At 38.3% G+C, this 25,479-nt stretch overlaps 1 protein-coding gene across 2 annotated transcripts; it reads left to right on the top strand.

Annotated features, from left to right (window-relative positions):
• Positions 1–6,504: 6,504 nt before the first annotated feature.
• gtf2h2 (general transcription factor IIH, polypeptide 2) lies at positions 6,505–24,514 on the top strand. Of its 2 annotated transcripts, XM_028456568.1 has the most exons (15): positions 6,505–6,594; positions 8,175–8,244; positions 11,565–11,642; positions 11,823–11,859; positions 11,957–12,043; positions 15,951–16,001; positions 17,168–17,222; positions 18,699–18,804; positions 18,869–18,959; positions 20,741–20,936; positions 23,274–23,337; positions 23,414–23,514; positions 23,573–23,672; positions 24,092–24,131; positions 24,221–24,514. In XM_028456568.1, the coding sequence occupies exons 2-15, from the start codon at positions 8,189–8,191 to the stop codon at positions 24,329–24,331; spliced, it is 1,173 nt and encodes a 390-aa protein (XP_028312369.1). In that variant the 5' UTR covers positions 6,505–6,594; positions 8,175–8,188; the 3' UTR covers positions 24,332–24,514. The 2 variants fall into 2 exon arrangements, with proteins under 2 accessions (XP_028312369.1, XP_028312370.1); XM_028456569.1 differs by lacking the exons at positions 6,505–6,594; positions 11,823–11,859 and having other exon boundaries at positions 8,192–8,244; positions 11,917–12,043.
• The last annotated feature ends 965 nt before the right edge of the window (positions 24,515–25,479 follow it).

Genomic DNA, 25,479 nt, shown 5'->3' with positions numbered 1-25,479 from the left:
AGCGTATACAGAATAGATTTGTTCCTGTCTTTTGTTACAGACATATACAGAATAGATCTGTTCCTGTACTTTGTTACAGACGTATACAGAATAGATCTGTTCCTGTCCTTTGTTACAGACTTATACAGACGTATACAGAATAGATTTGTTCCTGTCTTTTGTTACAGACATATACAGAATAGATCTGTTCCTGTACTTTGTTACAGACGTATACAGAATAGATCTGTTCCTGTCCTTTGTTACAGACTTATACAGACGTATACAGAATAGATCTGTTCCCGTCCTTTGTTACAGACGTATACAGAATTGATTTGTTCCTGTCCTTTGTTACAGACGTATACAGAATAGATCTGTTCCTGTCCTTTGTTACAGACATATACAGAATTGATCTGTTCCCGTCCTTTGTTACAGACATATACAGAATAGATCTGTTCCCGTCCTTTGTTACAGACGTATACAGAATAGATCTGTTCCTGTCCTTTTTTACAGACGTATACAGAATAGATCTGTTCCTGTCCTTTGTTACAGACATATACAGAATAGATCTGTTCCTGTCCTTTGTTACAGACGTATACAGAATAGATCTGTTCCTGTCCTTTGTTAAAGACGTATACAGAATTGATCTGTTCCCGTCCTTTGTTACAGACGTATACAGAATAGATCTGTTCCTGTCCTTTGTTACAGACGTATACAGACATATACAGAATAGATCTGTTCCCATCCTTTGTTACAGACGTATACAGAATAGATCTGTTCCCATCCTTTGTTAACCGGACTATACAGATAGATCTGTCCTGTCTTTGTTACAGACGTATAAGAATAGATTGTTCCTGTCATTTGTTACAGACTTATACAGACGTATACAGAATAGATTTGTCCTGTCTTTTGTTACCGACATATACAGAATAGATCGGTTACCTGTACTTTGTTACAGACGTATACAGAATAGAATCTGTTCCCGTCCTTTGTTACAGACGTATACAGAATTGATTTGTTCCTTGTCCTTGTGACAGACGTATACAGAATAGACTCTGTCCTGTCCTTTGTTACAGACATATACAGAATTGATCTGTCCCGTCCTTTGTTACAGACATATACAGAATAGATCTGTTCCCGTCCTTTGTTACAGACGTATAACCAAGAATAGATCTGTTCTGTCTTTGTAAGAAGTTTATAAAGAATAGATCTGTTTACTGTTCTTTGTCAGACGTATGAAGAAAAGATTACCACTCCAACAACGCTCAGGTTTTTCAGGTGTGTGATGATAAACCCGAGGACGTCGTCCCTGTCTGTTGGTCTGTAGATGTCGGTTAGACTCTGTGTTTCTCTGTTTGTCTCAGATGTCCTGGTTTGGATCCAAACCATCTCCAAAGGGAAGCGTCCGACCTTCCATCTCAGGATCTTCGTCTCACTGGAGCTGAACCAGCAGCTGCTTTTTGAATTGGGTTCTTTCCAGTCTGACACTTTGAGACTGACGTTGGTGAGAGCGACGGCCTTGTTTCTACTTTCCCACAGGATTCCTGAAGCTGAGAGTTACTGGGACGGTTCATACGATGTCAAAGGAGCCACAACATTAGACACACTCAAACAGGGACTTTTAAACACAATATTTTCACTTTTTCATGCAAACATTAAATCTAAGAAACACAAACGGGTTTAAAATGACTTGAGTTTGGACTGTTTTAACACCATTTCTACCCCATTGGGATTTTCTCCTTTAAACCCTAAAATATAATTCCATAATAAATAAGGGGACGAATATTTGTAATGAATGAATTCACAAATAATTATCAATAATTTATTGAATACATATGAATACGTCTAGAAAATATCCAAGTTATTATTATATTAGTAAATGTATTAATTTAAAATAAATGGATTTGATTAAAGAATAAATAACGGTAAAAGAAATATCTTGACCCTCCCTTTTGACTAAAATTCTAAAATATGAAAAAGAATAATGTGACAAAATAAAGATTATAGATTTGATTAAAAGTGACTCAATATCTTAAAATCCTGAAATATTAGTAATAAATAATAGGACAAACAATCATTATAAACAAATGAAAAAGTATGAGAATTCATTTGTTCGATTCATCGTCTGACCTGCTTGTTCCTGTTCAGCATTATTAAGTTTAATATATTAATAATATATTGGGTCAAATGTATTAGATTCGATGATAATGTAAAATATTAAAAAAGAAAAAAATGAAATATATTTAAAATGACTTAGTTTGTCGGCACAATGAGAAGACTTACTTTGGTTCCCTGTAGTGGTTACACTTTGCAAAAGCATCGTTATCTCTGCTTAAAGTCCACAAAACAGCACCAAGTATGAAAGCAGCCTCACAATAACTTTATTTTTAATTTATTTAATAAAAGCCCGATGGAGATTTTAAGAGGGTAAAAAGCTGCTGCTTTAACTTAAAAAATCGCAATCTTTTTATCATGTATTTTAATTTCCTTGCACCTTTTTGTTCATTCCACATCTTTAAGGATTCATTGTCTGCTTGTAATTTGACACTAGCCTCATGTTTTCCTCAGCTGCTGCAAATAAAGGAGATACAATTATTAAAGTGTTTAGAAATCAGATGAAAATGAGGTATTTCTAAAATGTTTCCACATCTTTCATTTGTAAATGAAAGTGGAGTTAATCACTGAAATCCAGATTCTGACTTGGTTGAATGTGAACAAAAACAATGAGAGAATGCTTTGGTTCCTTTGACATCAGTTGGTCTGATGACGAGCTGATTCAGTGCACCTGTTGAACCTGTTCCTGTAAATGAAGAACATTCCACATGTGGACATACTGTGTGCTTGGAGATCTTTCTGGATCACTCAGTGTTTCCTACACACTCTGTGGGAATCAAAGAAATCAATGGATGATGATTTTGAGTCATGGTACAATCACTGTTGCTCATCTAACTCTGGCTTTTCAACCTTTTTCCCTCTGTGTCGTTTTATAAAAAAACAAAGCCAAAGCCACAAGTTGGGACTTGTTTTCCTTTATTTGTTTATTTCTACACACAGACAGAGTTCACTGACATCAATAAACAACAGACAGAGACGTCACAAACCACGATTTCTACAGTGTTCAACATAAATAAACAAGCTTACTCCAAATAATAGACAAGATTACACAAAAACACACAAAAGCACAATAAAACTAAACTAAAGTGACTCGGAAGAAAACAAAACTACCACTAAAATGGACAAAATTACTCCAAAATACACACAATTAGGAACAAAACTCTATCAATGCTCAGATGTTACTGTGGAATTAAATATCCAAATTAATTACAAATGTTGTAAAAAATAAATGTTTTTTGATATTTTTAATTCTGCCAAGGTTTGAAATGAATCCCAAAGAAAATGAACAAACTCCACAGAATTAAAGCTCTGCTTAGAAGTGTTTTTACTTCATTTAATAATTCTGTTCCAGCAAATGATTTATCGATCACAGAGGCTGACATTGCCTTTATCTGATACAAAGTGATCGTCTCCAGCAGCTTTAAATGGATTATTGTTTTGTTTCGGTAAATTCTATTTTAAGTAAAGTTGCTCTCAAAGATAGGAATTATTGTCATCACACACATGAAATACAATATCATTTACAGCGGTGGTTTTCAAACTTTTCAGCCCATGACCCCCAAAATAAAGTTTGCTGAGACCAGGGACCCCCACTGTACCTGAAGGTGGTTGAACACAGACATGAACATTGAAGAACAGTCATGTGTAGACAGGTCCATCTATAAGGGAGAATAAAGGGGAGAGATTTGTGGGGCCCATCCATAAAGTCAGCAAAATGATGGTCCATTGTTCTATGAATCTGTGATCAACACATTTGTTTATTGGTCTGAATAATATCAACTGTTATCCAGGAAGTTCATTATTATTTGGGCCATAGTATATATTCATTTTAAAGATCTTAAAAAATCCTTCCTTTAATCAGAAATAAAATGGGTTAAAAGTGACCAAAAATGGTAACATGGGATTTTAAAACCACAGAAATTGCTTAAAAGTGGCAAATTGTGGGTAATGGAATTTTAAAATGTAGGGAAAATTAGTTTAAGCTGGCAAATAATGGGCATTACCAAATTGTGAATGTGGTTAAATGGGCAAAAATAAACATTAAATATGGTGAAAAGAGATTAAAAGTGACAGTAATGGGTCAACATAAGCAACATTAGGTGGGAAAAGTGGTGGAAAGAATTTATAAGTGCCTTGAAAGTGGAAAAAATGTGCAGAAGAGGCATTGACATTTGATGGAGAAGTGGCAGACATGGGAGTAATGTTGCAAAAATGCATCAAAAGGAGCAAAAATATGGGAAGTTTGGTGAAGTTGCAGAAAAAGGGTAAAAATAAACAAAAATAGGCTCAAATTGTTCAAAAAATATTCTTAGTTTCTTGAAGGCATTTGGCGACCCCCCTCTACCCCAAATGGAGTCCTGACCCCAAGGTTGAGAACGCCTGATTTTGGTAATTAAAGGAAATGGAAGCAATGATTTCAATTTTAAAGAGAAACAAAGCAGAAATGATCTTTACAGCAGATCATATAAAGATCACATATGTCGACACAGAAACCATTTCTATTTTGATGGAATTTTTAAACTTTACTTTGGATAATATTCTCAGTTGAAGTTCTAGGTTAATGTAAGGACTCTACCCGGGAATTGATGCACATATTGTATCTGAGCACTTTTGTAAAAACGATGAGAGAAGCAGTGTCAAAGCGACAGACCTCCTCTCCTCCTCTTTTGTACTTTTTCCCTGTATTTACCTTTGTTATTGTTCGTTTCTTTTTTTGACTTGTGTAGTTGTTTTGTAAAGTGTCTGAATTTTTGAAAAGCCCCTATTAATGAAATGTACCATCATTATTGATGGGACAAGCGAGATTTCCGAGTGTGAAAAAGACAGTGAGAGTTCTCACTTTGAAAAGGTAAATTTACGAGGTCCACCATTCACTAACCAGGTCCATGATTATTTTTATTAAGCTTTTATTTTAATTCAATTTACAAATTTGAAGGAAGTGCCTATAGATGGACACTACACAGGCTAATAAATGAAACAGCACTGTTTAGCTGATTAGTCACTGTTTAAAAAGTCAGGAAAAACCTGAATTTTTAGCTTGTGCGCAACATTAGTTGCCTTGGAGACCGATACCACGTTTCTGTAAAACATCTTTCAAGGAATCAATGCTCTAACGGTAAAAATAATCTAAATATCTGTTAGACTTGTTGTCAGTATTCCTCTTAACCATTGAACTCACGCGCAAGAACAGAACGAGATCAGACTGACCTGAGAGTTTCAACATGGCTGCTGCTTGGTTCAAGGGTGTGCAATGTCGGATTTGTTTGGACCGCAATAATACCGTTCATCAATGATTTCATAAAAATGTCTTAAATGCAGCTTTTCAGTGCCTGGTGGGAGTGATTTTGTAATTTCTGCAGGACATGAATGACAAAAACAAAGCCTTTTCCACTGTGAAGGTGTATTTGGTGGTGATCGCCGCCTGTCACGTTGGCTTTGGGGACAAACTGGCGAGTCAGCACCCACTGATCTGCCGGTTTCTGAAGGGAGCATGCAGGCTCCTCCCCGTGTCCAGACCACTGGGACCACGTGGGATCTGGCGGTGGTTCTGGAGGGACTTAAACGTCCTTTGTTCGAACTACTGGAGGAGGCGGGTCTGAAGTTGGCCTCTCTTAAGGCTGTCTTGTTACTGGCTCTGACGTCAGCCAAGAGGGTCAGTGACATCCATGCGCTCTCGGTCCACTCGTCGTGCGCTCAGCTCTTTCCAGGTGATGTGAGGATCATTCTGAGGCCCAACCTGGCCTTTGTGCCAAAGGTTGTGGGCTCATGTTCTCCCATTGACCTTTGACCTTTTCTGCCTCACAGGGTGAGCAGTGGCCGAATGTGTTATGTCCAGTTTGTGCGATCCACACTGCCAATAAACTAGTGCAGTGCCCACAGGAAGTATGTATTGTTATTTACAGGATTCAGTTTAATACTGGCAAATGACACACACACACACACACACACACACACACACACACACACACACACACACACACACACACACACACACACACACACACACACACACACACACACACACACACACACAGAAGGACAACAAAGGGGGAAACATAAACACACAAAATGACTGAAAATACACAAAAAGACAATACTAATCACAAAATTACGAAAAAAGATATTAAAATCACCACAAAATTGCACTAAATGACAGTGAAACACACAAAAAGACGTGTGTATCTGTTTTTTTTATTCGTTTTTCCAATGATTTTATTGTTTTGTTTTTAGTTATTTTTTATTTGTTTAGTGTTTATTGTTTTCAATAGTTTTTTTTTTTTTTTTTTTTTTTAAATCTGTTTTAAATGTTCTATTTGATTTCTTTTGTGTTTCATTGTTTTTCAACATTCTAATAAAACAAATAAGATGTATCTTCATCCACTATCAGTGCTCACATTGCGGAACATTTTCCACCGGACGTGTTTCCTTCCGGGTTAGATCGTGTGTTGCACCACTTCCTCTACCGCTGCTTTGTTGGTCCGTGTTTCACTAATTTTACAAACCGTAAGTATTATTCTTATATTATGAGCATGTTATTGTCAATTCGTCAATAGTTCAAACGTTCAGCCTCTAAAAAAAAAACAGGGTTGGTGATGTTTTTGTCAAATATTTCTTCCGTATTTCACCAATAATGAGCATAAACTCTATGACATAAGAAATGTCAGGTAGCTGTTTTCATCCAGCAGATACAATATTACTCAGATAAGTTTTGTAACAGAACGACAGCGTATTAGGGCCACTTCAACATTTAATTAGTTTCCTTATTATTATAATATATATATTTTTTAATATTATCTAGCATTGTTTTGTGTTAGTGGTGGGGTAGGTGTGTATAAGCTTTTGCTTCGATTTACACACTTTGGCCTGAGTGTTTTTTTTTTCCTTTTCTTTTCTGAAGGCTCCCGAAATAAAATTAAAAAAGTTCAATTCAAATTTCCAAAAATCTGGGCACTATGAGATCAAAGTCGTCCTATTTCGAGGAAAAATTTGTAATTTTATGAGAATAAAGTTGCATCTTAATGAAATCGTAATTTTATCAGATTAAAGTAAGAATATTTCAAGAATAAAGTAATAATAATCTAAGATGAAAGTCGTAATATTTCGACAATAATAAAATTATTACTAACCCTAACCCTAATAAAATTACGACTTTAACTTTGTAAAATTATAACTTTATTCTCGAAATATTACGACTTTAAACTAATAAAATTACAACTTTACTCTCATAAAATTTAGGGATGCAACGAAATGAAAATATAAACGCTCTGGCCGAATTCCGAATATCAAATGAGGTTGTTAAGTTTTTCACAATTTTTCTTAATAGTGCATAAATAGCCTAGAATAAATGTTTAGACATGTTTTTTTTTTTTTTTAAAAAAAAAAGAAAGTGAATGTTTATTGAATATTCTGACATTTTAAAAAAAAAATTGCAGTAGCCTTTGCTTTTTTAAAAAAAAAAAAAACATGCATTCCAAAAAAACGGGATAAACCCACAACAAATGAATTATTTTCTTTTCAGCACAAGTCTGCTTAGCCACACTAGATAGGCTAATAATGTTAACCAAGGGCCCTATAAAATCTGTTCTATTTTTCCCCAAATTCCGTATTTTCCACTTTAATTTTTTAAATTAAAAAAAAAAATTTTTTTGAAAAAACATTTTTGTGTTTAACTCCTGTGAGGAAACAAAATAAATACTAATAAATAAAGTTTAAAAAAACCCATAATTAAACAAAAATATATGTTAAAAAAAATAGTAAGATACAATTAAATTACGACTCTGTTCTCAAAATATTCTGACTTTAATCCTGAAATATTACAAATTTAATCTAACAAAATTACTACTTTACCCTAATAAAATTATGACTCTTTTCTCAAAATATTAACATATTAATCGCGAAATATTATGGCTTTAATCTAATAAATTGAAGACTTTATTCTTATAAAATTATGACTTTGATCTCAAAATATTACGACTTTAATCTCGTAGTACTCAGATTTCTTGGCCCTAATACGCTGTTGTTGTAACAGACAGAATTTGCAGCTGCTGCTGTTGTTGAATTTAAAGTGTGTGTTTGTGTTTTAGCCTCTGAGGAAAAGATGGACGAAGAACCAGAGAGAGCCAAACGCTGGGAGGGAGGCTACGAGAGGACATGGTGGGTCTATGCATGGATTTACCTTCTCACATGGTTCCTGTGGGGAATTTTAATCACAGAATATCAGAGGAGGTCGACTGATACCTGGATTATTAGAGTCCGTCTCATTGTGAACAAACCTGTGACTTTAGAGAAAAGAGCCACGGAGGCATTTGTGTTTAAAGACTGGGGCGTGTCTAACGTGTGTGTGTGTAACATAGGGTGACCATAGTTTGATTTCCAAAAAAGAGGACACTTAAAGTAATAATAATATTAATAATGAATTTTATTTATAATGCACTTTACATTTCAAATAAAATCTCAAAGTGCTACATAGTAAAACAGGATAAAAATACAATACAATACAACAATAAAAGCAGGACAAGTTAAAATTAGCTATAGGCTTTTTTAAAAAGGAAGGTCTTTAGTCCTTTTTTAGAAGCATCCACCGTCTGTGGAGACCTAAGGTGGTCAGGAAGCGCGTTCCACAGACGAGGAGCGGCAGCTTCGAAAGCCCTGTCCCCCATGGTCATGAGCCGCGTCCTGGGCGTGAGCAGACGGTGCTGTTGGCCTGACCGGGTCCTGGTTGAGGTGTGTGGTGTGAGAAGGTCAGTGAGGTAGGTAGGGGCATCACCGTGCAGACAGTGGTGGGTGTGCAGGAGGACCTTGTACTCTATGCGGGTGGAGATGGGGAGCCAGTGGAGAGTGGGGAGTATGGGGGTGATGTGATCGTACTAAAATGTTTACTTAAGTCTACCTTGCAATGACAAAATACATTACAGTAGATAAATAAGTTAGATGAGAGAAACAAGGTTTAAAAATAATTCATCTTTTTATGACAAAGACCTGAAATCAGTAGTGACTCGACTCATTCATCTTTATTATGCTTTATAACAATCTGAAATCAAAATATATACTATTTTAGTGCTGTCAAGAGATAAAAAAAACCAAATAATTACATAGCATAATTAATTTATTTTTTAATCTCGCCTCAAAATTGAGAAAAGTCCTCAACTTGAAGTATTTTAATTGAAATTAATTACATTATTGTGGCAGATCAAAAGGTTGATATATTACAAAGTGGCTTTATAAATTAATTTAATGTTTTTAACAGACTTGAACAGACATTTACATTCTGCCATATTTGAGATCAATCCCAAGGACTGCTGACACCTTTAGTTTAGACATCAGGGGGTATATTGATGTGTACTTTAGTCCAAATAAAAATACAAATGAAATGAAACATCAGGTCCAGATGTAGTTCTATAAAGTTAACACATCATAAACAGTAAGAACACTTTTCTGAGCAATACAGTTATTGAACACCGAACTTGTTGCTTTTTCTCTCCTTCAGATAATAATATTTATCCAGTGACTTTGTTCATTTGTCAATCACAGCTTATTCATTTTGGCTTTGAACTGTGTCATTTTGTCCAGTGTGGACTGGAGACACGGCATGCCCGTAGCATGTTAGAGCTAGCACTGTCCGAGTGTCCGTGCTAGCTGCTACATGTTTAGCATACGGTGGTAGCTGAGGCTGCAAAGCTCTGGTGATCAACAAACTCTTTTTTGAACAATTTGCTCAAAACTGGGCTTTTATTTTTATTGAACCAAAAATTCATGCTCAGCAGTTTCCCGCCTTGTATTGTAGTCTGTGCATCAGTATTATGGGTATACCGGGAACTCTTGAACTGAGAGGTTCCGCGCTGTTTGGAGTGCTAAAAAAAAAGATTAACGCTGTTATTTAGGGATGTAACGATTCACTCATCTCCCGATACGATTCGATTCACGATGCTGGGTTCACGATACAATTTTCTTACGATTTATTTTACAAAATGAGACTGTAGACAAATGATGACTGAAAAATATTCTTTTTTTTTTCTTCAAAAATAAAAATACTGTGCTATTTTCTTTTATCTTTCATTGTCAAAAGAATCCATTGATAAACTATGCAAAAAATTGCAATTTAATTAATAACAAATCCTGAATGAAATAAACAAAGAAATAGTACAAATGAAGAAGAAGCCTATTAATTTAAATTCTGGCTCTACAGTAACCTATGCTAAACTGTATAATAGTTCCTTTTCTTTTTAAAAGTGCAACTGAAAATGTATTTTATGCCTTAACAATTGGACTTTAAAACAAATCCCACATCAAAGAAATAATATAAATAAACAAACTTTGGCTTTCATTTTCTCCCTTGTTTCTCCCTTTCCTCTCTGTGCCCCTCTTACCTTGGATTTCACATGTTCTTTCTTTCTCACTTCTTTCATTTTGTCTTGGGCAAGCCAAAATGCTTCCATACTTCTGATATAAAACACAGTGGTGCGTCCTGAATTTCAAATTCTAAATAGATAGCCCTTTGCTGTGAAAAAAAAAGAAAGAAAAAAATTAAATATTGTTCTTTTTTTTTTTTAAGTACTGTGATTTAATTTCAGAGTATCATTGTGAACCATGACACCTTTGAATCGATTTTTATCTGCGTCACGATTAATCTTTACATCCCTAGTGTTATTCTTTTAGTGCGTTATTTTTCCCTGTAAAACAAAGAATCAACTTCAAAATACTCATCATTACATTCAAAGCACTTTATAACCTGGCCACCTCCACATCGCCACTCCCCTCCTCCTCTACTCTCCAGCTCTGTGTCCCACCGGCCAAACTCCTCACCATGGGGCACAGAGCATTCAGCCACTCTGCTCCCCAGCTCTGGAACGCTCTCCCCCTGACCTCCGTACCATAGACTCCCTGTCACTCTTCAAATCCAGACTCAAAACTCACCTGTTCAGACAGTCCTTCACCACCTAGTCCCGCACTCACCATCTCAACGCCGTACTCTGTTTTATTCTGCTGCCCCTGTTCTTATTGTTTTTGACTCCACTGTACAGTGTCGTTGGGTGTTTTGAAAGACGCTTTTAAATTAAATGTATTATTGTTATTAATTAATTATTTGCAATTAATGCGTTAAAGTCCCAGCCCTACTCAATATACACTTCAATAAATAACTGAAATAGGGCATCACTTCAATGATTCCATCACGTGTGAGTAAAATTACCATAATGAGGCCATATTGGCTGTAAAAAAAAACTCCTTAGCTTTCAGAAGCTGGTGGAATTTCTTAGACAAAGCAAATATTAGCGAAGTTATGGTCTTTTAAATTAATGTGTTCCTAAGATGTGTTCAAGGTTCCTGGGAAGTCCGGACAAATCCATGCATTTATAAAATATCCCCAGGCAGCCCAGATGAGGAGTGAAAAGAGGATATGTCCGGGAAAAAAAACGGACGTATGGACACCCTAGTCAACATGTGTGTAACGTGTGTGTAATGTGTGTCATTTTCAGGGAGGTTCTGAAGGAGGATGAGTCTGGTTCTCTCAGAGCCTCGGTGGAGGAGATCTTGTACCAGGCTAAGAGGAAGAGGTCAGTCCTTCCCTCCATCTGTCTGTCTGTCTGTCTGTCTGTTTGTCTGTTTCCTGTGTGTTACCGCCCATCACTCGCTCTCCTCACTGTCTGTGTGTATGTGTGCGTGTGTGTCTGTCTGTGTGCGTGCTTGCGTATGTGCGTGCTTGCGTGTGTGCGTGCGTGCTTGCGTCACTGCAGGGTTATGGAGACTCATGGACAAGTCCGACTGGGAATGGTGACGTTCTCCTTATTTCTCGCTTGTCCATAAAACGTAATATATTCATCCTAATAGACACTGACCAGATGAGTGTGTGTGTGCGTGCGTGCTGCAGATGCGTCACCTGTACGTAGTGATCGACTGTTCCCGCAGCATGGAGGATCAGGACCTGAAGCCCAACCGTCTCTCCTCTACCCTGAAGGTACTCCACCCTCCTCCAACTTTTTCCACTTCAAAAGGAGTTTGTGACGAGAGATGCACCGAAATGAAAAAGAGGAAACCATGATTACGCCGTTTATTAGTACCGTTTCATTTTGCTTTGTAACTCCATACATTAATAATAATGTTTCAAGGAATACGTCAATTAAAATACATTCCCCTCCAAAAGTATTGGAACAATAAGGTTAATTCCTTTGTTTTTGTTGTATACTGAAGACATTTGGGTTTCAGATCAAAAAGACAAAAGTTCAGAATTCCAGCTTTTATTTCATGGTATTTACATCTAGTTGTGTTAAAACAACTCAGGACAGAGAACCTTTTGTTTGAACCCACCCACTTTTCAAGTGAGCAAAAGTATTGGAACATGTGACTGATGGGTGATTCTAGTTGCTCAGGTGTTGCCTTTTAGATTGATTGCTTCAACATTAAATAGTTCTTTGGCTTTGGGTTTTACCTGTGAAAACTGCATTTGCTGTTAAGCAAACATGAAGACCAGAGAGCTGTCTATGGGGAAAAGCAAACCAATTTAAGCTGAGAGAAGTGGGAAAATGGATGAGAGCTATTGCACAAACATTGGGCATAGCCAAAACAACAATTTGGAATGTCCTGAAAAAGAAACAAACTACTGGTGTACTGAGCAACAGACACTGAACAGGTCGGCCAAGGGTATCAACAGCAGTTGATGACAGAAACATTGTGAGAGCTGTGAAGAAACACCCAAAGACAACAGTCGGTGACATCACTGTCAACCTCCACAGGACAAGGGTGAAGGTATCACAATCCACTGTTCAAAGAAGACTTTGAGAGAAGCAATGTAGAGGCATACCACAAACCATTCATCAGCAAAAAGAATCAGAAGGCTAGATTGAAATAAACAAAGAAACACAAAGAAAGCAGTGCACAGAAGTACAGCGATGAGCCACAAAAGTTTTGGAACAAAGTTTTCTGGACTGATGAGACCAAGATTAACCTCAACCAAAGTGATGGAAAGGCCAAAGTTTGAAGAAAGAAAGGATCTGCTTATGATCCAAAACACACAAGCTCATCTGTGAAGCATGGTGGAGGTAATGTCATGGCTTGGGCTTGCATGGCTGCTTCTGGAACGGGCTCACTAGTCTTTATCGATGATGTAATTTACAGAAAAATGCATCCAAACTGATCGGGAGAAGCTTCATCATGCAACAAGACAATGACCCAAAACACACTGCCAACACAACAAAGGACTTCATCAGGGGGACAAAGTGGAAGGTCTTAGACTGGCCAAGTCAATCACTGAAACTTAACCCAGTATGCATTTTACCTCTTGAAGAGGAGAATGAAGGAAGAAACTGCCAAAAACCAACAAGAACTGAAAGAAGCTGCACTAAAGGCCTGGAAAAGCAAATGAAGAATGCAACAGTCTGGTGAAGTCAATGGGTCACGGGCTTGATGCAGTTTTTGCAAGTAAGGGTTGTGCCACCAAATATTAAACGTTATTCACCTTAAGTTCATTTAATAATGTCTGTTTTAGTACTTTTGCTCACTTGAAAAGTGGGTTGGTTCAAACAAAAGGTTCTCTGTCCTGAGTTGTTTAACACATCTAGATATAAATACCATGAAATAAAAGCTGGAATTCTGAACTTTTTTCTCATATTCATGTTTTGATCTGAAACCCAAATGTCTTCAGTTTACAACAAAAACAAAGAAATTGAACTTATTGTTCCAATACTTTTGGAGAGGAATGTATATGAAAATATTTTTTTAACCCTCATATTATCCCTTAGGTCAATTTGACCCAATTCGATGTTTAGCCTTCCAAAAATAATACTTGACTTTTTTTTTTTTGCTTTTTATTTCATGACTTTTCCTAATTTTGTTGGTACAATTGATCAATCAATCAATCTTTATTTGTATAGCGCCAAATCATAACCAATGGTATCTCAAGGCACTTTACAGTAGAGCAGTCTTAAGGACGGACTCTTCATTTTATGGATACACACATATGCATATATACGTATATACACATACATATGTATCCCACACCCAACATGAATTCATCATGGCGGCAAGGAAAACCTTCTGTTAAGCAGCAGGAACCTTGTGTGGATCCCATTCCTATGATGAACAGCCATCCACGTTATGCTGTGTTGGGTGTGTGCAGAGGAGAGGGTGGAGACAGAGCCGCTGAGACTCTGTAACTCCACACTAAGGATCCCACGGACCTGCAAGACAAAAGCCAGAAGGAGTACAGGAGCAAACACACAAGGGAAGAAGCAGACATAGAGGGAGTGTTTGAGAGAGGAATGGGACCCTCTCCGGTCCCTCTCTAGCCTAAATGACCTCTCTCTTAACGCCCTCTCCAACCTCTCTCCAACCGAGCATGCCAGACCCCCCCCCCGGCAGTCTATGCCTATTGCATCTTAATTATGAGCTATGAGCTGGTTCCTAACTAAAAGCTTTACCAAAGAGGAATGTTTTGAGCCTAACCTTAAAGGTAGAGAGGGTGTCTGCCCCCTGAACCGTGGTTGGTAGATGGTTCCAGAGAAGTGGGGCCTGATAACTGAAAGCTCTTCCTCCTATACTACTTCTAGAGACAAATGGAACAACGAGTAGTCCAGCATTTTGAGAGCGTAGTGTTCTGGGGGGATTGTATGGCACTACAAGCTCCTTGAGATAGGCTGGTGCCTGTCCATTTAGGGCTTTATAAGTGAGAAGAAGAATCTTGAATTCTATTTTATATTTTATGGGAAGCCAATGCAGAGAGGCTAATACAGGAGTAATGTGATCTCTTCTCCTAGTTTTAGTCAGTACACGTGCTGCAGCATTTTGAACCAGCTGAAGTGTCTTAAGCGACTTGCTCGGGCAGCCTGCTAAAAGAGAATTACAATAATCCAGTCTAGAGGTAACAAAAGCATGGACTAGTTTTTCGGCGTCGCCCTGAGACAGGATAGATCTGATTTTAGCAATGTTACGGAGATGAAAGAAGGCAGTTCTTGAAGTTTGTTTTATGTGAGAGTTGAAGGATAAATCCTGATCAAATAGAACCCCAAGGTTTCTAACAGTTGTGCTTCATGCCAGAGTAATGCCATCTAGGGCAGTTAGGCTAGCATAGGTTTCTCTAAGGTGTCGTGGGCCCAGTACAATGACCTCAGTCTTGTCTGAGTTGAGAAGAAGAAAATTTTGGTCCATCCAGGCCCTAATGCCCTTTAGACAGGCCTCAAGTTTAGATAGCTGATTTGTCTCACCTGGCTTCATTGATACATACAGTTGGGTATCATCAGCATAGCAGTGAAAGTTAACAGAGTAATTGATTAAGCATAAAATGTTCATGATATTTCTTTTCAAATGTGCTGAACGCGTATTGCACTCATTGGTTTTTCAATCAGCATGGTTCATTCTGTGAGAGTAATAAATGTGACGCCCAAATTAGAAAAGATTTAAATGAAACATTTTCACTATCTATTAAAGGGGCAATATTATCACAAATTAACTTTATACAGTAGATGAAAGTGGCCTGGGTCGGATCAGAAAAAATCTGAATGGTTCCGTTCACATAGATGTGAAAAAATCTGAAACATGTCACATGTGGGCAAAAAACCTCTGAATTGACCTGCAGAGTGAATATCGCCTTATTGTGACACATTATCAAAGCCTCTCATTTCCCTTTCCACTTTTCATTTCCTCTCTGTCTCATCGTCTTCCCTTAATCTGATGTTATCACAGCTATTTAAACTTCCCCAAATCCTGCCTGTTCAGTTTCCTTTTGTCATCAAATGTTATATTTGCAGGCTTCAAATGTGCGAAATGAACGTCACGCTGAAATCATGATGATTGCTGTGCGATGCACGTATGTGTGTTTCTTATGTGTGAGCCTGTTTAAGCTTTGACAGTGATGTTATTCTGCTCCTCAGCTGATGGAGGCGTTTGTCGATGAGTACTTCTACCAGAATCCCATCAGTCAGGTGAGCTCAAGGAAACGTCATGAAGCTGTGACTCCAGCCTACATCACTCACATGACTCAGGGGCTGTGTTGTACATGTCCCACTCCCTACTCTACATTATAAACTCAATGAGTATATATACTGTTACTATATACCATACCATCTATGATTGGGATGATTAGCGTTCCCACTGAAGTATAACAGCAAAAATGTGGAACAAAAAGAGGGAAAATGTGGGATGAAAAGGAAAACCAATGATATTTATTGGGCAAAAGGTATCTTATTTAGGTGAAAAGCAGCAAAAAAATGTTAAAGAAAGTACATAAAAGTGTCAAAAAGAATTAGCAAAAATGGACAGAAAATTGAAAAAAAGGGATATTTGTTGGCAAAAGGAGCTAAAATCTGAAAAAGTGTCAAATGTTGAAAAGGGGCAAAAATGGGACAAAGAAAAATAGGTAAAAAAGGGTTAAAAGGTGTTCCTTTTTAAGGTTTTCTGGGGGAATAATAAATACAATTAACACATAAAGCGCCACATGTTTAGCATCACTGATTTAATAACAGCTTTATCATGGTTTTAGTACATATTTGCAAATCAATATTTGGTAGCATCCCTCAGGGTGACAGACCCCAGGTTTTACACTAGAGGCTCCCAAACAGCATCTTGCATTGGGCCCCCACAAAGCCAGAAACGGCCCTGCCCGTTAGTCTGGTCTCAGCCCTATGACATCATTTTGATTGATTGATCAGTTTTTGTGGTTCAGCTAATTTCATGATTTGTTCACTGTTGTCAAGGAATAAGATTCTGTAGTTTGTAGTTTGAATGAGAGACGACGCCTCCAGATTTGATGATGTAGTGGGCTGGACTGGACAGAAAATGTCCCAGTCCACCCCTGATTGGAGGATGGATTGGGAAATAACTTGGTGTTGAAATTAAAATTAGACTTGTTTAAAGAATAATAATTATAAATAATGAAATAATAAATAATTCAGTTTAAATGTCAAAATAAAATAAAACAAAAATAAATTTTACTTTAGCAAACAAGGAATAACTTCTGAAAACAATTAATAATAAATATTTATCTAAAGCTTACGGTAGAGCTAATTTGACCCTCAGTGAAACGTCACCTGCTTTAATAAATAAAAACATGTTTCTTACTGTGTGATCTCCGTTTGTCACCTGCGCTCAGGTGGGAATCATCACTACGAAGAACAAGCGGGCGGAGAAGCTGACCGAGCTGGCCGGTGAGCGTCTGTCTCCTAGTGATGATGTCACAAAGTGACGTGGGCCCCGTTCCAAGTAGCTGGTTCAACATATCCTGAGAGGAAGTGGGAACTGTTTTAGGCTGAAGTGTAAAAGCCATTGAGCTTTAAACGTTCATAAGTCTAAGTCAAAGTTAGCAAACGGGAACTCTGTTGATGTTACCATGGCAACAGTAGTCCTGTGTATGACCTCTGTTTACCTGAACTGAGCCAGGCTTTTTTAATCCAGCTACCAGCTACTTGGAACAGGGCCCTGATCTCTTTAAATCTGTTTTGTTCATCAAACAAACATCAAAGAGCAAATTAAAAGCTCCTTTTGTGTGTCTTTTACTGCATTATTGTTATTGTTTTGTCTTTGTTTTTTTTTGTATGTTTTTTTTTGTCCTATTATTTTTGCTGTCCGTGTTTTCATTTTGTGTGGTTTTGTTGCTGTTTTGCATATTTCTGACGTAGTTATGTGTTACTTTGTTTATTTCATTCAAGACATTAAAACAAATTAATTTCTCCCCAACATCTGCCCCCTCCAAAAAAATAATTACATTAAACAAAGTCAAAGTGCAACACAGTCATTGTCACACCTCATTTGAAACACAGCTACACTTCTGTCTCATATTTCTTCAACATAACGCATTTCACATTCTTTTTGAACAAAGTAAGTGCTTTAAATAATGTGATATCATTATTTAGATCAGGGGTGTCAAACTCATTTTAGTTCAGGTGCCAAATACAGAATTTGTATAGTGCTTATTTGGACACTCAAATACGCTTTACATGGGGAATAAAACAAAACAAAACAAATGGTGGGGGCAGCGATGGTGAAGCCTCGGTCCCTCAATGGCCTGCGGTTAGTGCGAGTGATGGGAGTGAGGCGGTTGATGTCGGCTGAGCGGAAGTGGTGGTGGGTTGGTGTTGTTGCAGGAGCTAGGTGAGGTGGGGTGGGGCCAGGTTATGGATGGACTTATAGGTGAGGAGGAGGAGCTTGTATTGAACAGGGAACCAGTGGAGTTGTTGGAGGATGGGAGTGATGTGTTCTCTGGACAGGGTGTGAGTGAGGAGGCGGTCAGCAGAGTTCTGGATGTATTGCAGATTTTGGAGGTGAGTGGTAGGAAGTCCTAAGAGAAGGCTATTACAGTAGTCAAGTCTGGAAGTGATGAAGGCATGGATGAGGATTTCAGCTGTTGACTGGGTAAGGGAGGAGCGGAGGCGGGCAATGTTGCGGAGGTGGAAGAATGATGTTTTAGGGATGTGTGTTTGGTATGAGAGGGAGGAGTCCATTATGATGCCGAGGTTACGTACAGAGGGGGAGGGGGTGACATTGTGACCGTCGATGAGGAGGGTAAAGTTCTGGACAGAGGGGAGGAGGAGTTCTGTTTTATTGCTGTTGAGATTGAGAAAGTTATTGTCCATCCAGGTTTGTTATTGGAGGTGCAGTAAAACCTGTGTGTTTCTGTGAAACAGGAAATCCAAAGAAGCACGTGGCGGCTCTGAGGAAAGCGGTGGACACGGTGTGTGCGGGAGAGCCGTCTCTCTACAATGCTCTGAGCCTGGCCGTACACACACTGAAGTAAGTGCGTGCGTGTGTGTGCTCAGCCAACACAGCATCGCTGACTTCTGTCTCTGATTTAAAGACACATGCCGGGACACACGAGCCGGGAGGTCCTCATCGTCCTCAGCAGCCTGACCACGTGTGACCCCAGCAACATCTACGAGCTCATCAAGGTGAGTGACATCATCATCCTCACTGTGCCCCACTTATTCTAGTCTGAATTAGATAATCCTGAGTTACATGCAGTACATTTGTGATTATTGAATTCACTGTGAGTTAATTGCAGTTGTTATTGATAACACAGTTAATCCAATTATTTGAGGGTTATTCATGAATTAATAGCAATTAACAATGCAGCCAAATGAGGTATTTACCTCTGGATTAATTTACCAATAACTCCATAATTTCCTGCTAAAGCAAAAGTTAATCCAAAAGTACTAAAGTTTGTCAAATTGCAGTTATTCGTGTTAGCCGTGCCTTAATTGTGAGTTAATCATGAATAACACCACCAATAAGTGAGTTAATTTGTCATTAATTATTGTTGAGAAATTTCTGTTAAAAGCATTTGCTCACGATGAACTTGAAGTTAATCGCTATTTATGATTAGTTATGATTAACAATGCAGTTTTATGGAGCGACTCACGAAGCGTCAACTGAATTGTGATTAACGCCAACATTTTAATGGTGATTCACAATGTAGTCAATCAAGTTAGACGTGTTGATTTAGAATAAAGTTAATAAGGAGTTTCTTCCATTTAACTGGATTAACTCCTTTGTATCCTATGGGCTCAGTTGGTCAAAAGCTGTAATCTGGATCAAAACTATCAACATTTTGAAATTCTTTCTTTACTGTCCAGTATCATGTAGTCTTAATTTTATCCCAGTTGTTCAAATCAAAAATGGATTGATCAGTTTGAATGTTTTGGGACAGTTGTTCAAAGGGTAATCTGGTCTGATTTTGGAAAAGGGATTGGATCAATTATTGAAAATGGGTTGTTTAAAACTAAAATTTAGATTAGATCACGAAATCCAATTTTGGTTTTAATCTAAAAAATGTTTTAATACCTTTAATAATATAATATCTTTTGACCAACCAGACCATAACTGCCCCATTAAAAAAGAAGAAAAAATGAAAATCTGCATTCATAAGCTTCAAATTCAAACTTAAAATTTCATCCTTGAAACATATTCAGCCTTTTCGGAATTTTGCTCCAAAGCATAATTTCCGTCTCTGTGAGGTCGATGATGACCCTGAGCAGCTGAAAATGAAGACATACTCTGACTTTCTCTCAGAATAAGAGTGAAGGACGTGCTGTAAGGGAGGCTATTAACCATTTATGTACAATCATTTTTGTATGTTTTTGTAAACATTACGTTTACAATTAGAGTTAGAATTGAATATTGTTTGATTTGGACAGCTTTTCAGAGGATTATGTTAATTCTACCTTATTGGTCGGTAGTGTGAGCTGTTCTATTAATCCAACTGTATGCGTTGAAAATCAGTTTGAAAAATATCATTAAAAAATGCTTATCTACTCCTGGAAAAATGTGGTTTATTTGACCAATTAGTTTAATTCAAATCACATTTTGTTCCTAAACCCCGTCCTAATCCAACACACTGCTGGGATCAGAATAATTCATATCTTTTGGATCAGAGTTATCCAAATCATACTAAAAAGTTTTAAATAACACATCTGGATTAAAACCAAGACTAGATTACGTGATCTAATCCAATCTCAGAATCCAACTTTAGTTTTGAACATCCCATTTTCAATATTTGATCGAGTCCATTAACCAAATCCAAGTTGTGTATATTATTGAATCTTTTCTTCCTGTTTTCTGTGTAAATGCTTTGAAATGCGTGTCACGTGTCTTTCCCACGGTCGCCCCATGTATAGCGTGTCTCTGGCTGCAGGGTCAGTCTTCATAAAGGCGTGTAACCATGTGTCCTCAGACCCTAAAGTCCCTGAAGGTGCGCGTGTCAGTGATCGGGCTGTCGGCGGAGGTTCGGGTCTGCACGGTTCTGACCAGAGAGACGGGCGGCTTCTACCACGTCATCCTGGACGAGAGCCACTTCAAAGAGCTGCTGATGCTCCACGTCAAGCCGCCGCCAGCCAGCGCCTCCTCTGAGTGCTCGCTCATACGCATGGGTCAGTGAAAAACAGGAAACAGAAATAGGAGGAAACATAAGGAAAAGTGAGGAGTCACAAAGGAAACAGTGAGGAAAACTAAAGAAACTTAAGGGAATTGAAGAGAAAACTGTTTCAGGGGGAAAAAATCAAAAAAGGAACAGGAGAGGAAACAGTACGGAAACCTCCTGAGTCACGTAGAAAAGAGTCAGGAAACAGCAAGGAAATTACACAACAGAGAGGAAAGGAAGACAGGAATGGGAGGAAACATAAGTAAATGGTAAAAAGTTACAAAGGAAAGGGATAGAAACAAAAAGAAGGGGACAGGAAACAGTACGGAAACCTCCTGAGTCACTTAGTAGAGAGTCAGGAAACAGCGAGAAAATGAAACAACACAGAGGAAATGAAGAGTAAACATTAATTGGAACTTTAAAAGGCATAGAAACAAAAGGAAAGGGACAGGAAGCGGTACGGAAACATCCTGAGTCGCGTAGAAAAGAGTCAGGAAACAACAGAGGGGAAATGAAGAGTAAACATTAATAGAAACTTTAAAAGGCATAGAAACTAGGGATGCACCAAATATTCGGTGGCCGAATATATTCGAGCGAATATTGAAAAAAAAGCTACATTCGGCCTTCCGTTTAGTGAGTTAAAAGCAAGGCTGAATAGTAGCGTGTGACGCAATCAAACAACGTGCAGTGATTTTGAGTCGGAAAAGTGTGCGCGTTTCTGCAGAAGCAGAGCAGCAGTAGCTCCTCATTTCCACACATAAACACAGCCAGACTCTCTCCTCTCCGCTTACCGCTCTCCGTTGTCCGTCACCACGTAACAGTTGGAAGCCGTCGTTACTCGTTTGTAATAACGAGTTTGCCCATGTTGTTAGCGCTGTCAGCCACGAATCCATAAATCGTTTCCTCCTTACACTACACCTGGTGTTGCTGCACAGGCTGGTGTAGCATTAGCATGGAGTGCTAACAGCTGATGTGTGTAAACAATGGGTCCGTGGCTCCAAGCAGTGACTCCGAACCCGATCGGCAGCAGAAAAAATAGTGCCGTTTGGGCGTCCAGTAGTGCAGGTTATATTTACATATATAGCAATAAAGTATAACATATATTCTATATTAAACCACAATGTTGTTTTAGCTGTTAGATATTTGGAGAGGGAGGAGCTCACATTCTAGGAGGCGTGTTAGGTGACGTCACCTGCCAACGTGGGTAAAATCCAACTCGCCCGTTTAAAGCTGACTTTACAAAATGTGGAATAACAAGGGAGGGAGGAAACAGAACTTTTTTAACTTTGACCCTCTGAATGAGGCTAAAATGATGTATATCACTGTAGAAAAACCATTATAAAGTGTTTTTTTTCATCATACCTCCCCTTTAATGCACTTTAGTTTTTTTTGGAATACATGTTTTGTTTTATTTGTAGTGCTAATATAAATGAAAAACTTTGTTGAAAAGCAAAGACTACTGGAATATTTAAAAAATGTCAGAATATTTAAAAAACTGTCTAAAAATTTATTCTAGGCTATTTATCATTATGCACTATTAAAAAAAAAAATAGTGAAAAACTTAACAACCGCATTCGATATTCGGCCAAGCGTTTATATTTTATTCGGCTTCGGCCACAAATTTTCATTTCAGTACATTCCTAATAGAAACAAAAGGGGACAGGAAACGGTACGGAAACATCCTGAGCCACGTAGAAAAGAGTGAGGAAACAACAGAGAGGAAATAAAGAGTAAACATTAATAGGAACTTGAAAGTCATAGAAACAAAAGAAAATAGACAATAAACTGACGAAACAGTGAGGAAATAGAGGGGGATATCAGAAAAGTATAAAAAAGGTAGAGAAATGATGTAAACATCAGGAAAATTGGGAGGAAGCAAAAAGAAAAGTTGAGGTGAAAGTGAGGAAACGGGAAAAAGGTTAAACAAAAAAGAGAGGATACAGTAAACAATCAATTAAAAAAAGGAAATTGTGAGGAAACTAACAGGAAAGACAGTGGAAAGTCGTAAAACAGGAAGCAGTAAGAACAATCAGGAAAGGAGGAAGAAGCAAAAAAAAAACAAAGGGATTATTTGGAAAAATTCACTGGGAATGTAAGAAAGAAGTGGGGAAACAATGAGAAATAGAGGGAAATGAGGAGGAAAGGGAAAATCAGAGGAACAGGAGAAAAGAACTGACAGCGTGTTAACAGAGGAAACAACAAAACAGAGAGTAGACAGTAAGAAATCAGTGAGGAAACAGTAAGAAAAAAAATAAATATGAAAGAGAAGAGACAAAGGGAAACCTAAAAAGAGGAAATGGTGAGGAAAATAATTAACTCTGGTATTTAAAGGTCTTCCTTCTCTCAGGGTTTCCTCAGCACTGCGTCGCCTCTCTGTCCGACCAGGACGCCAAGCCCTCCTTCAGCATGTCGTGAGTATGAGCGGCGTGGATTGCCCTGAGGGGGCGGGGCCTGTGTCGCTCTGACCTGTTTTTTTGTACATCTCAGTCAGCTGGACGGTGACAGTCCCGGCCTGTCTCTGAGCGGTTACTTCTGTCCTCAGTGTCATGCCAAGTACACGGAGCTGCCTGTGGAGTGTAAAGTCTGCGGTAGGTGTGTCGCTGCGAGCGCGACTCGCTGAGATTGTGACTGCTGCTGTGTTCACAGGTTTGACGCTGGTGTCGGCGCCCCACCTCGCCCGCTCCTTCCACCACCTGTTTCCCCTGCAGGCGTTCACAGAGAGTCCCGTAGAACAGCACACAGACAGGTAACTGACTGTCTGTATTTAACAAGTTCAAAAACACACAAGACAACAGCTCCAAAAAGACAGAAAAAGGGCAACACAACGACACCAAATTACTTCAGAAATGCACTTAAAAAAAAAAAAAAAACACTTAAAGAACTCAATTTGACAGCAAACACAAAGCAACAAAAACAAACATTGGAGGCTTTTCCTCTCCTGTCCACTAGGTGGCAGCGATGCGATGATCATTCAGAGGTCCTACTGTAACAGTGACTGTAAGTCCTACTGTAAGAGTTACTGTAAGTCCTACAGTAGGACTACTGTCAGTCCTGCTGTAAGTCCTATGGGTTTCTCTAACTCAGTGAGAGGTGAGATGATATAAAAGCCTCCAAAGGCTGAAGGTTTGGTCCAAGCTGCTCTGAGTGCTCGGTGCTGTGTTTCAGGTCCTGTCAGGGATGTCAAGGTCGACTGAAGGACAGGAGTGTAAGTGTTTACCTTCATTATGTCTAATAACTGCTGAACTTTGATTCATCTGAGAAAGGGATGAATAATGTGTGTGGGTGTGTATGCAGGTCTTCTCCTGTCCGTCCTGTTTCAGTTCTTTCTGTATGGATTGTGATCTTTTCATCCACGACTCACTGCACTGCTGTCCGTGCTGCATTCACGGACCCTCGGTCTCCTGAGAACTCATGGTTCGCACACACACACACGCTGTAGTGTACATTGAACGCTTTTTGTTCATACGGAATGATGGGAATCTTCCAGAACACTGATTTGTCTGAGAGACTTTATTTTCCTTTACACTGTTGAAGAGTCGGACATGAAGCTGATGATGATTAATGTGATAAATCACAAGTATTCTCTTTTATCCCGTGTTGTACGTCTCTTATTACAATCTTGCACACACACACACACACACACACACACACACACACACACACACACACACACACACACACACACACACACACACACACACACACACACACACACACACACGTATGGGTTTGTATATATTTTTATGTCTTTAGTTTAAAAAGCAAACTTGAGAAATATGTTTCAGTTAATGTTATATTTATATTTTAAAGCCTGATTTTGCTGCTAATTTAAGCTGTAATTTAAACAAGACAAACCTAATGTACTACTCATACTAAGTGTGACGTCTAAATAAGTATGTAGTGCGTTCACATTAGATAGTATGGAAAGATTGAGTATGTGAGAAATAACCGGATGTATAGTATATGGGAATAGTTTTTAATTGTGCACGGTGGGTACACTAGTTATACTCAACCGTCCCATGATGCATTGCGAGCAGACTGTAAAATGGTCCTGGGACCGGCTTCAAGCTAAAAATCAAACATCCGCTTTTAAAAACAAAAGCATCTCTTCTTGTCTTCCATTCCACTTTTGTAGGCTCTTGTTTTGTATTTAACAGGAAGTGTTGTCTGTTGCACAATGGAGGGTCTCCGAAAATCTCTGAAATATTGGCATGAAATGTGTCTACGTGAGTTTTATGGATCAAATGAGCACATGTTGATATTCTACTTGGTCACTTTCTCACTCAAAATGTTTTCAGAACTTTCAAAGGTGGAGAATCAACAGAGATATTTAGCCTTAGTGTGATTCAGGTTTTTGTCGTTATAGGTTCCAAATGCATCTTGGGAAACTTGGAAGTATACTTCAGTGTGAACGCTCATCATCCTAATCATACTTATAGTATATAGTAGACAGTATATACTCATTGAGTTTGTAGTGGATAGATTTTTTGTTCCATGCAACAACTTCCTCAGTTATACATCAGTGCACAACATCTACAAACATGAACTAAATA

The sequence above is a fragment of the Gouania willdenowi genome, chromosome 9, assembly GCF_900634775.1.
Source record: "Gouania willdenowi chromosome 9, fGouWil2.1, whole genome shotgun sequence".
NCBI classification, from domain to species: Eukaryota; Metazoa; Chordata; class Actinopteri; order Blenniiformes; family Gobiesocidae; genus Gouania; species Gouania willdenowi.
Note: the sequence above shows the minus strand (reverse complement) of the source record. Positions and strands in the feature narration are given on the sequence as shown.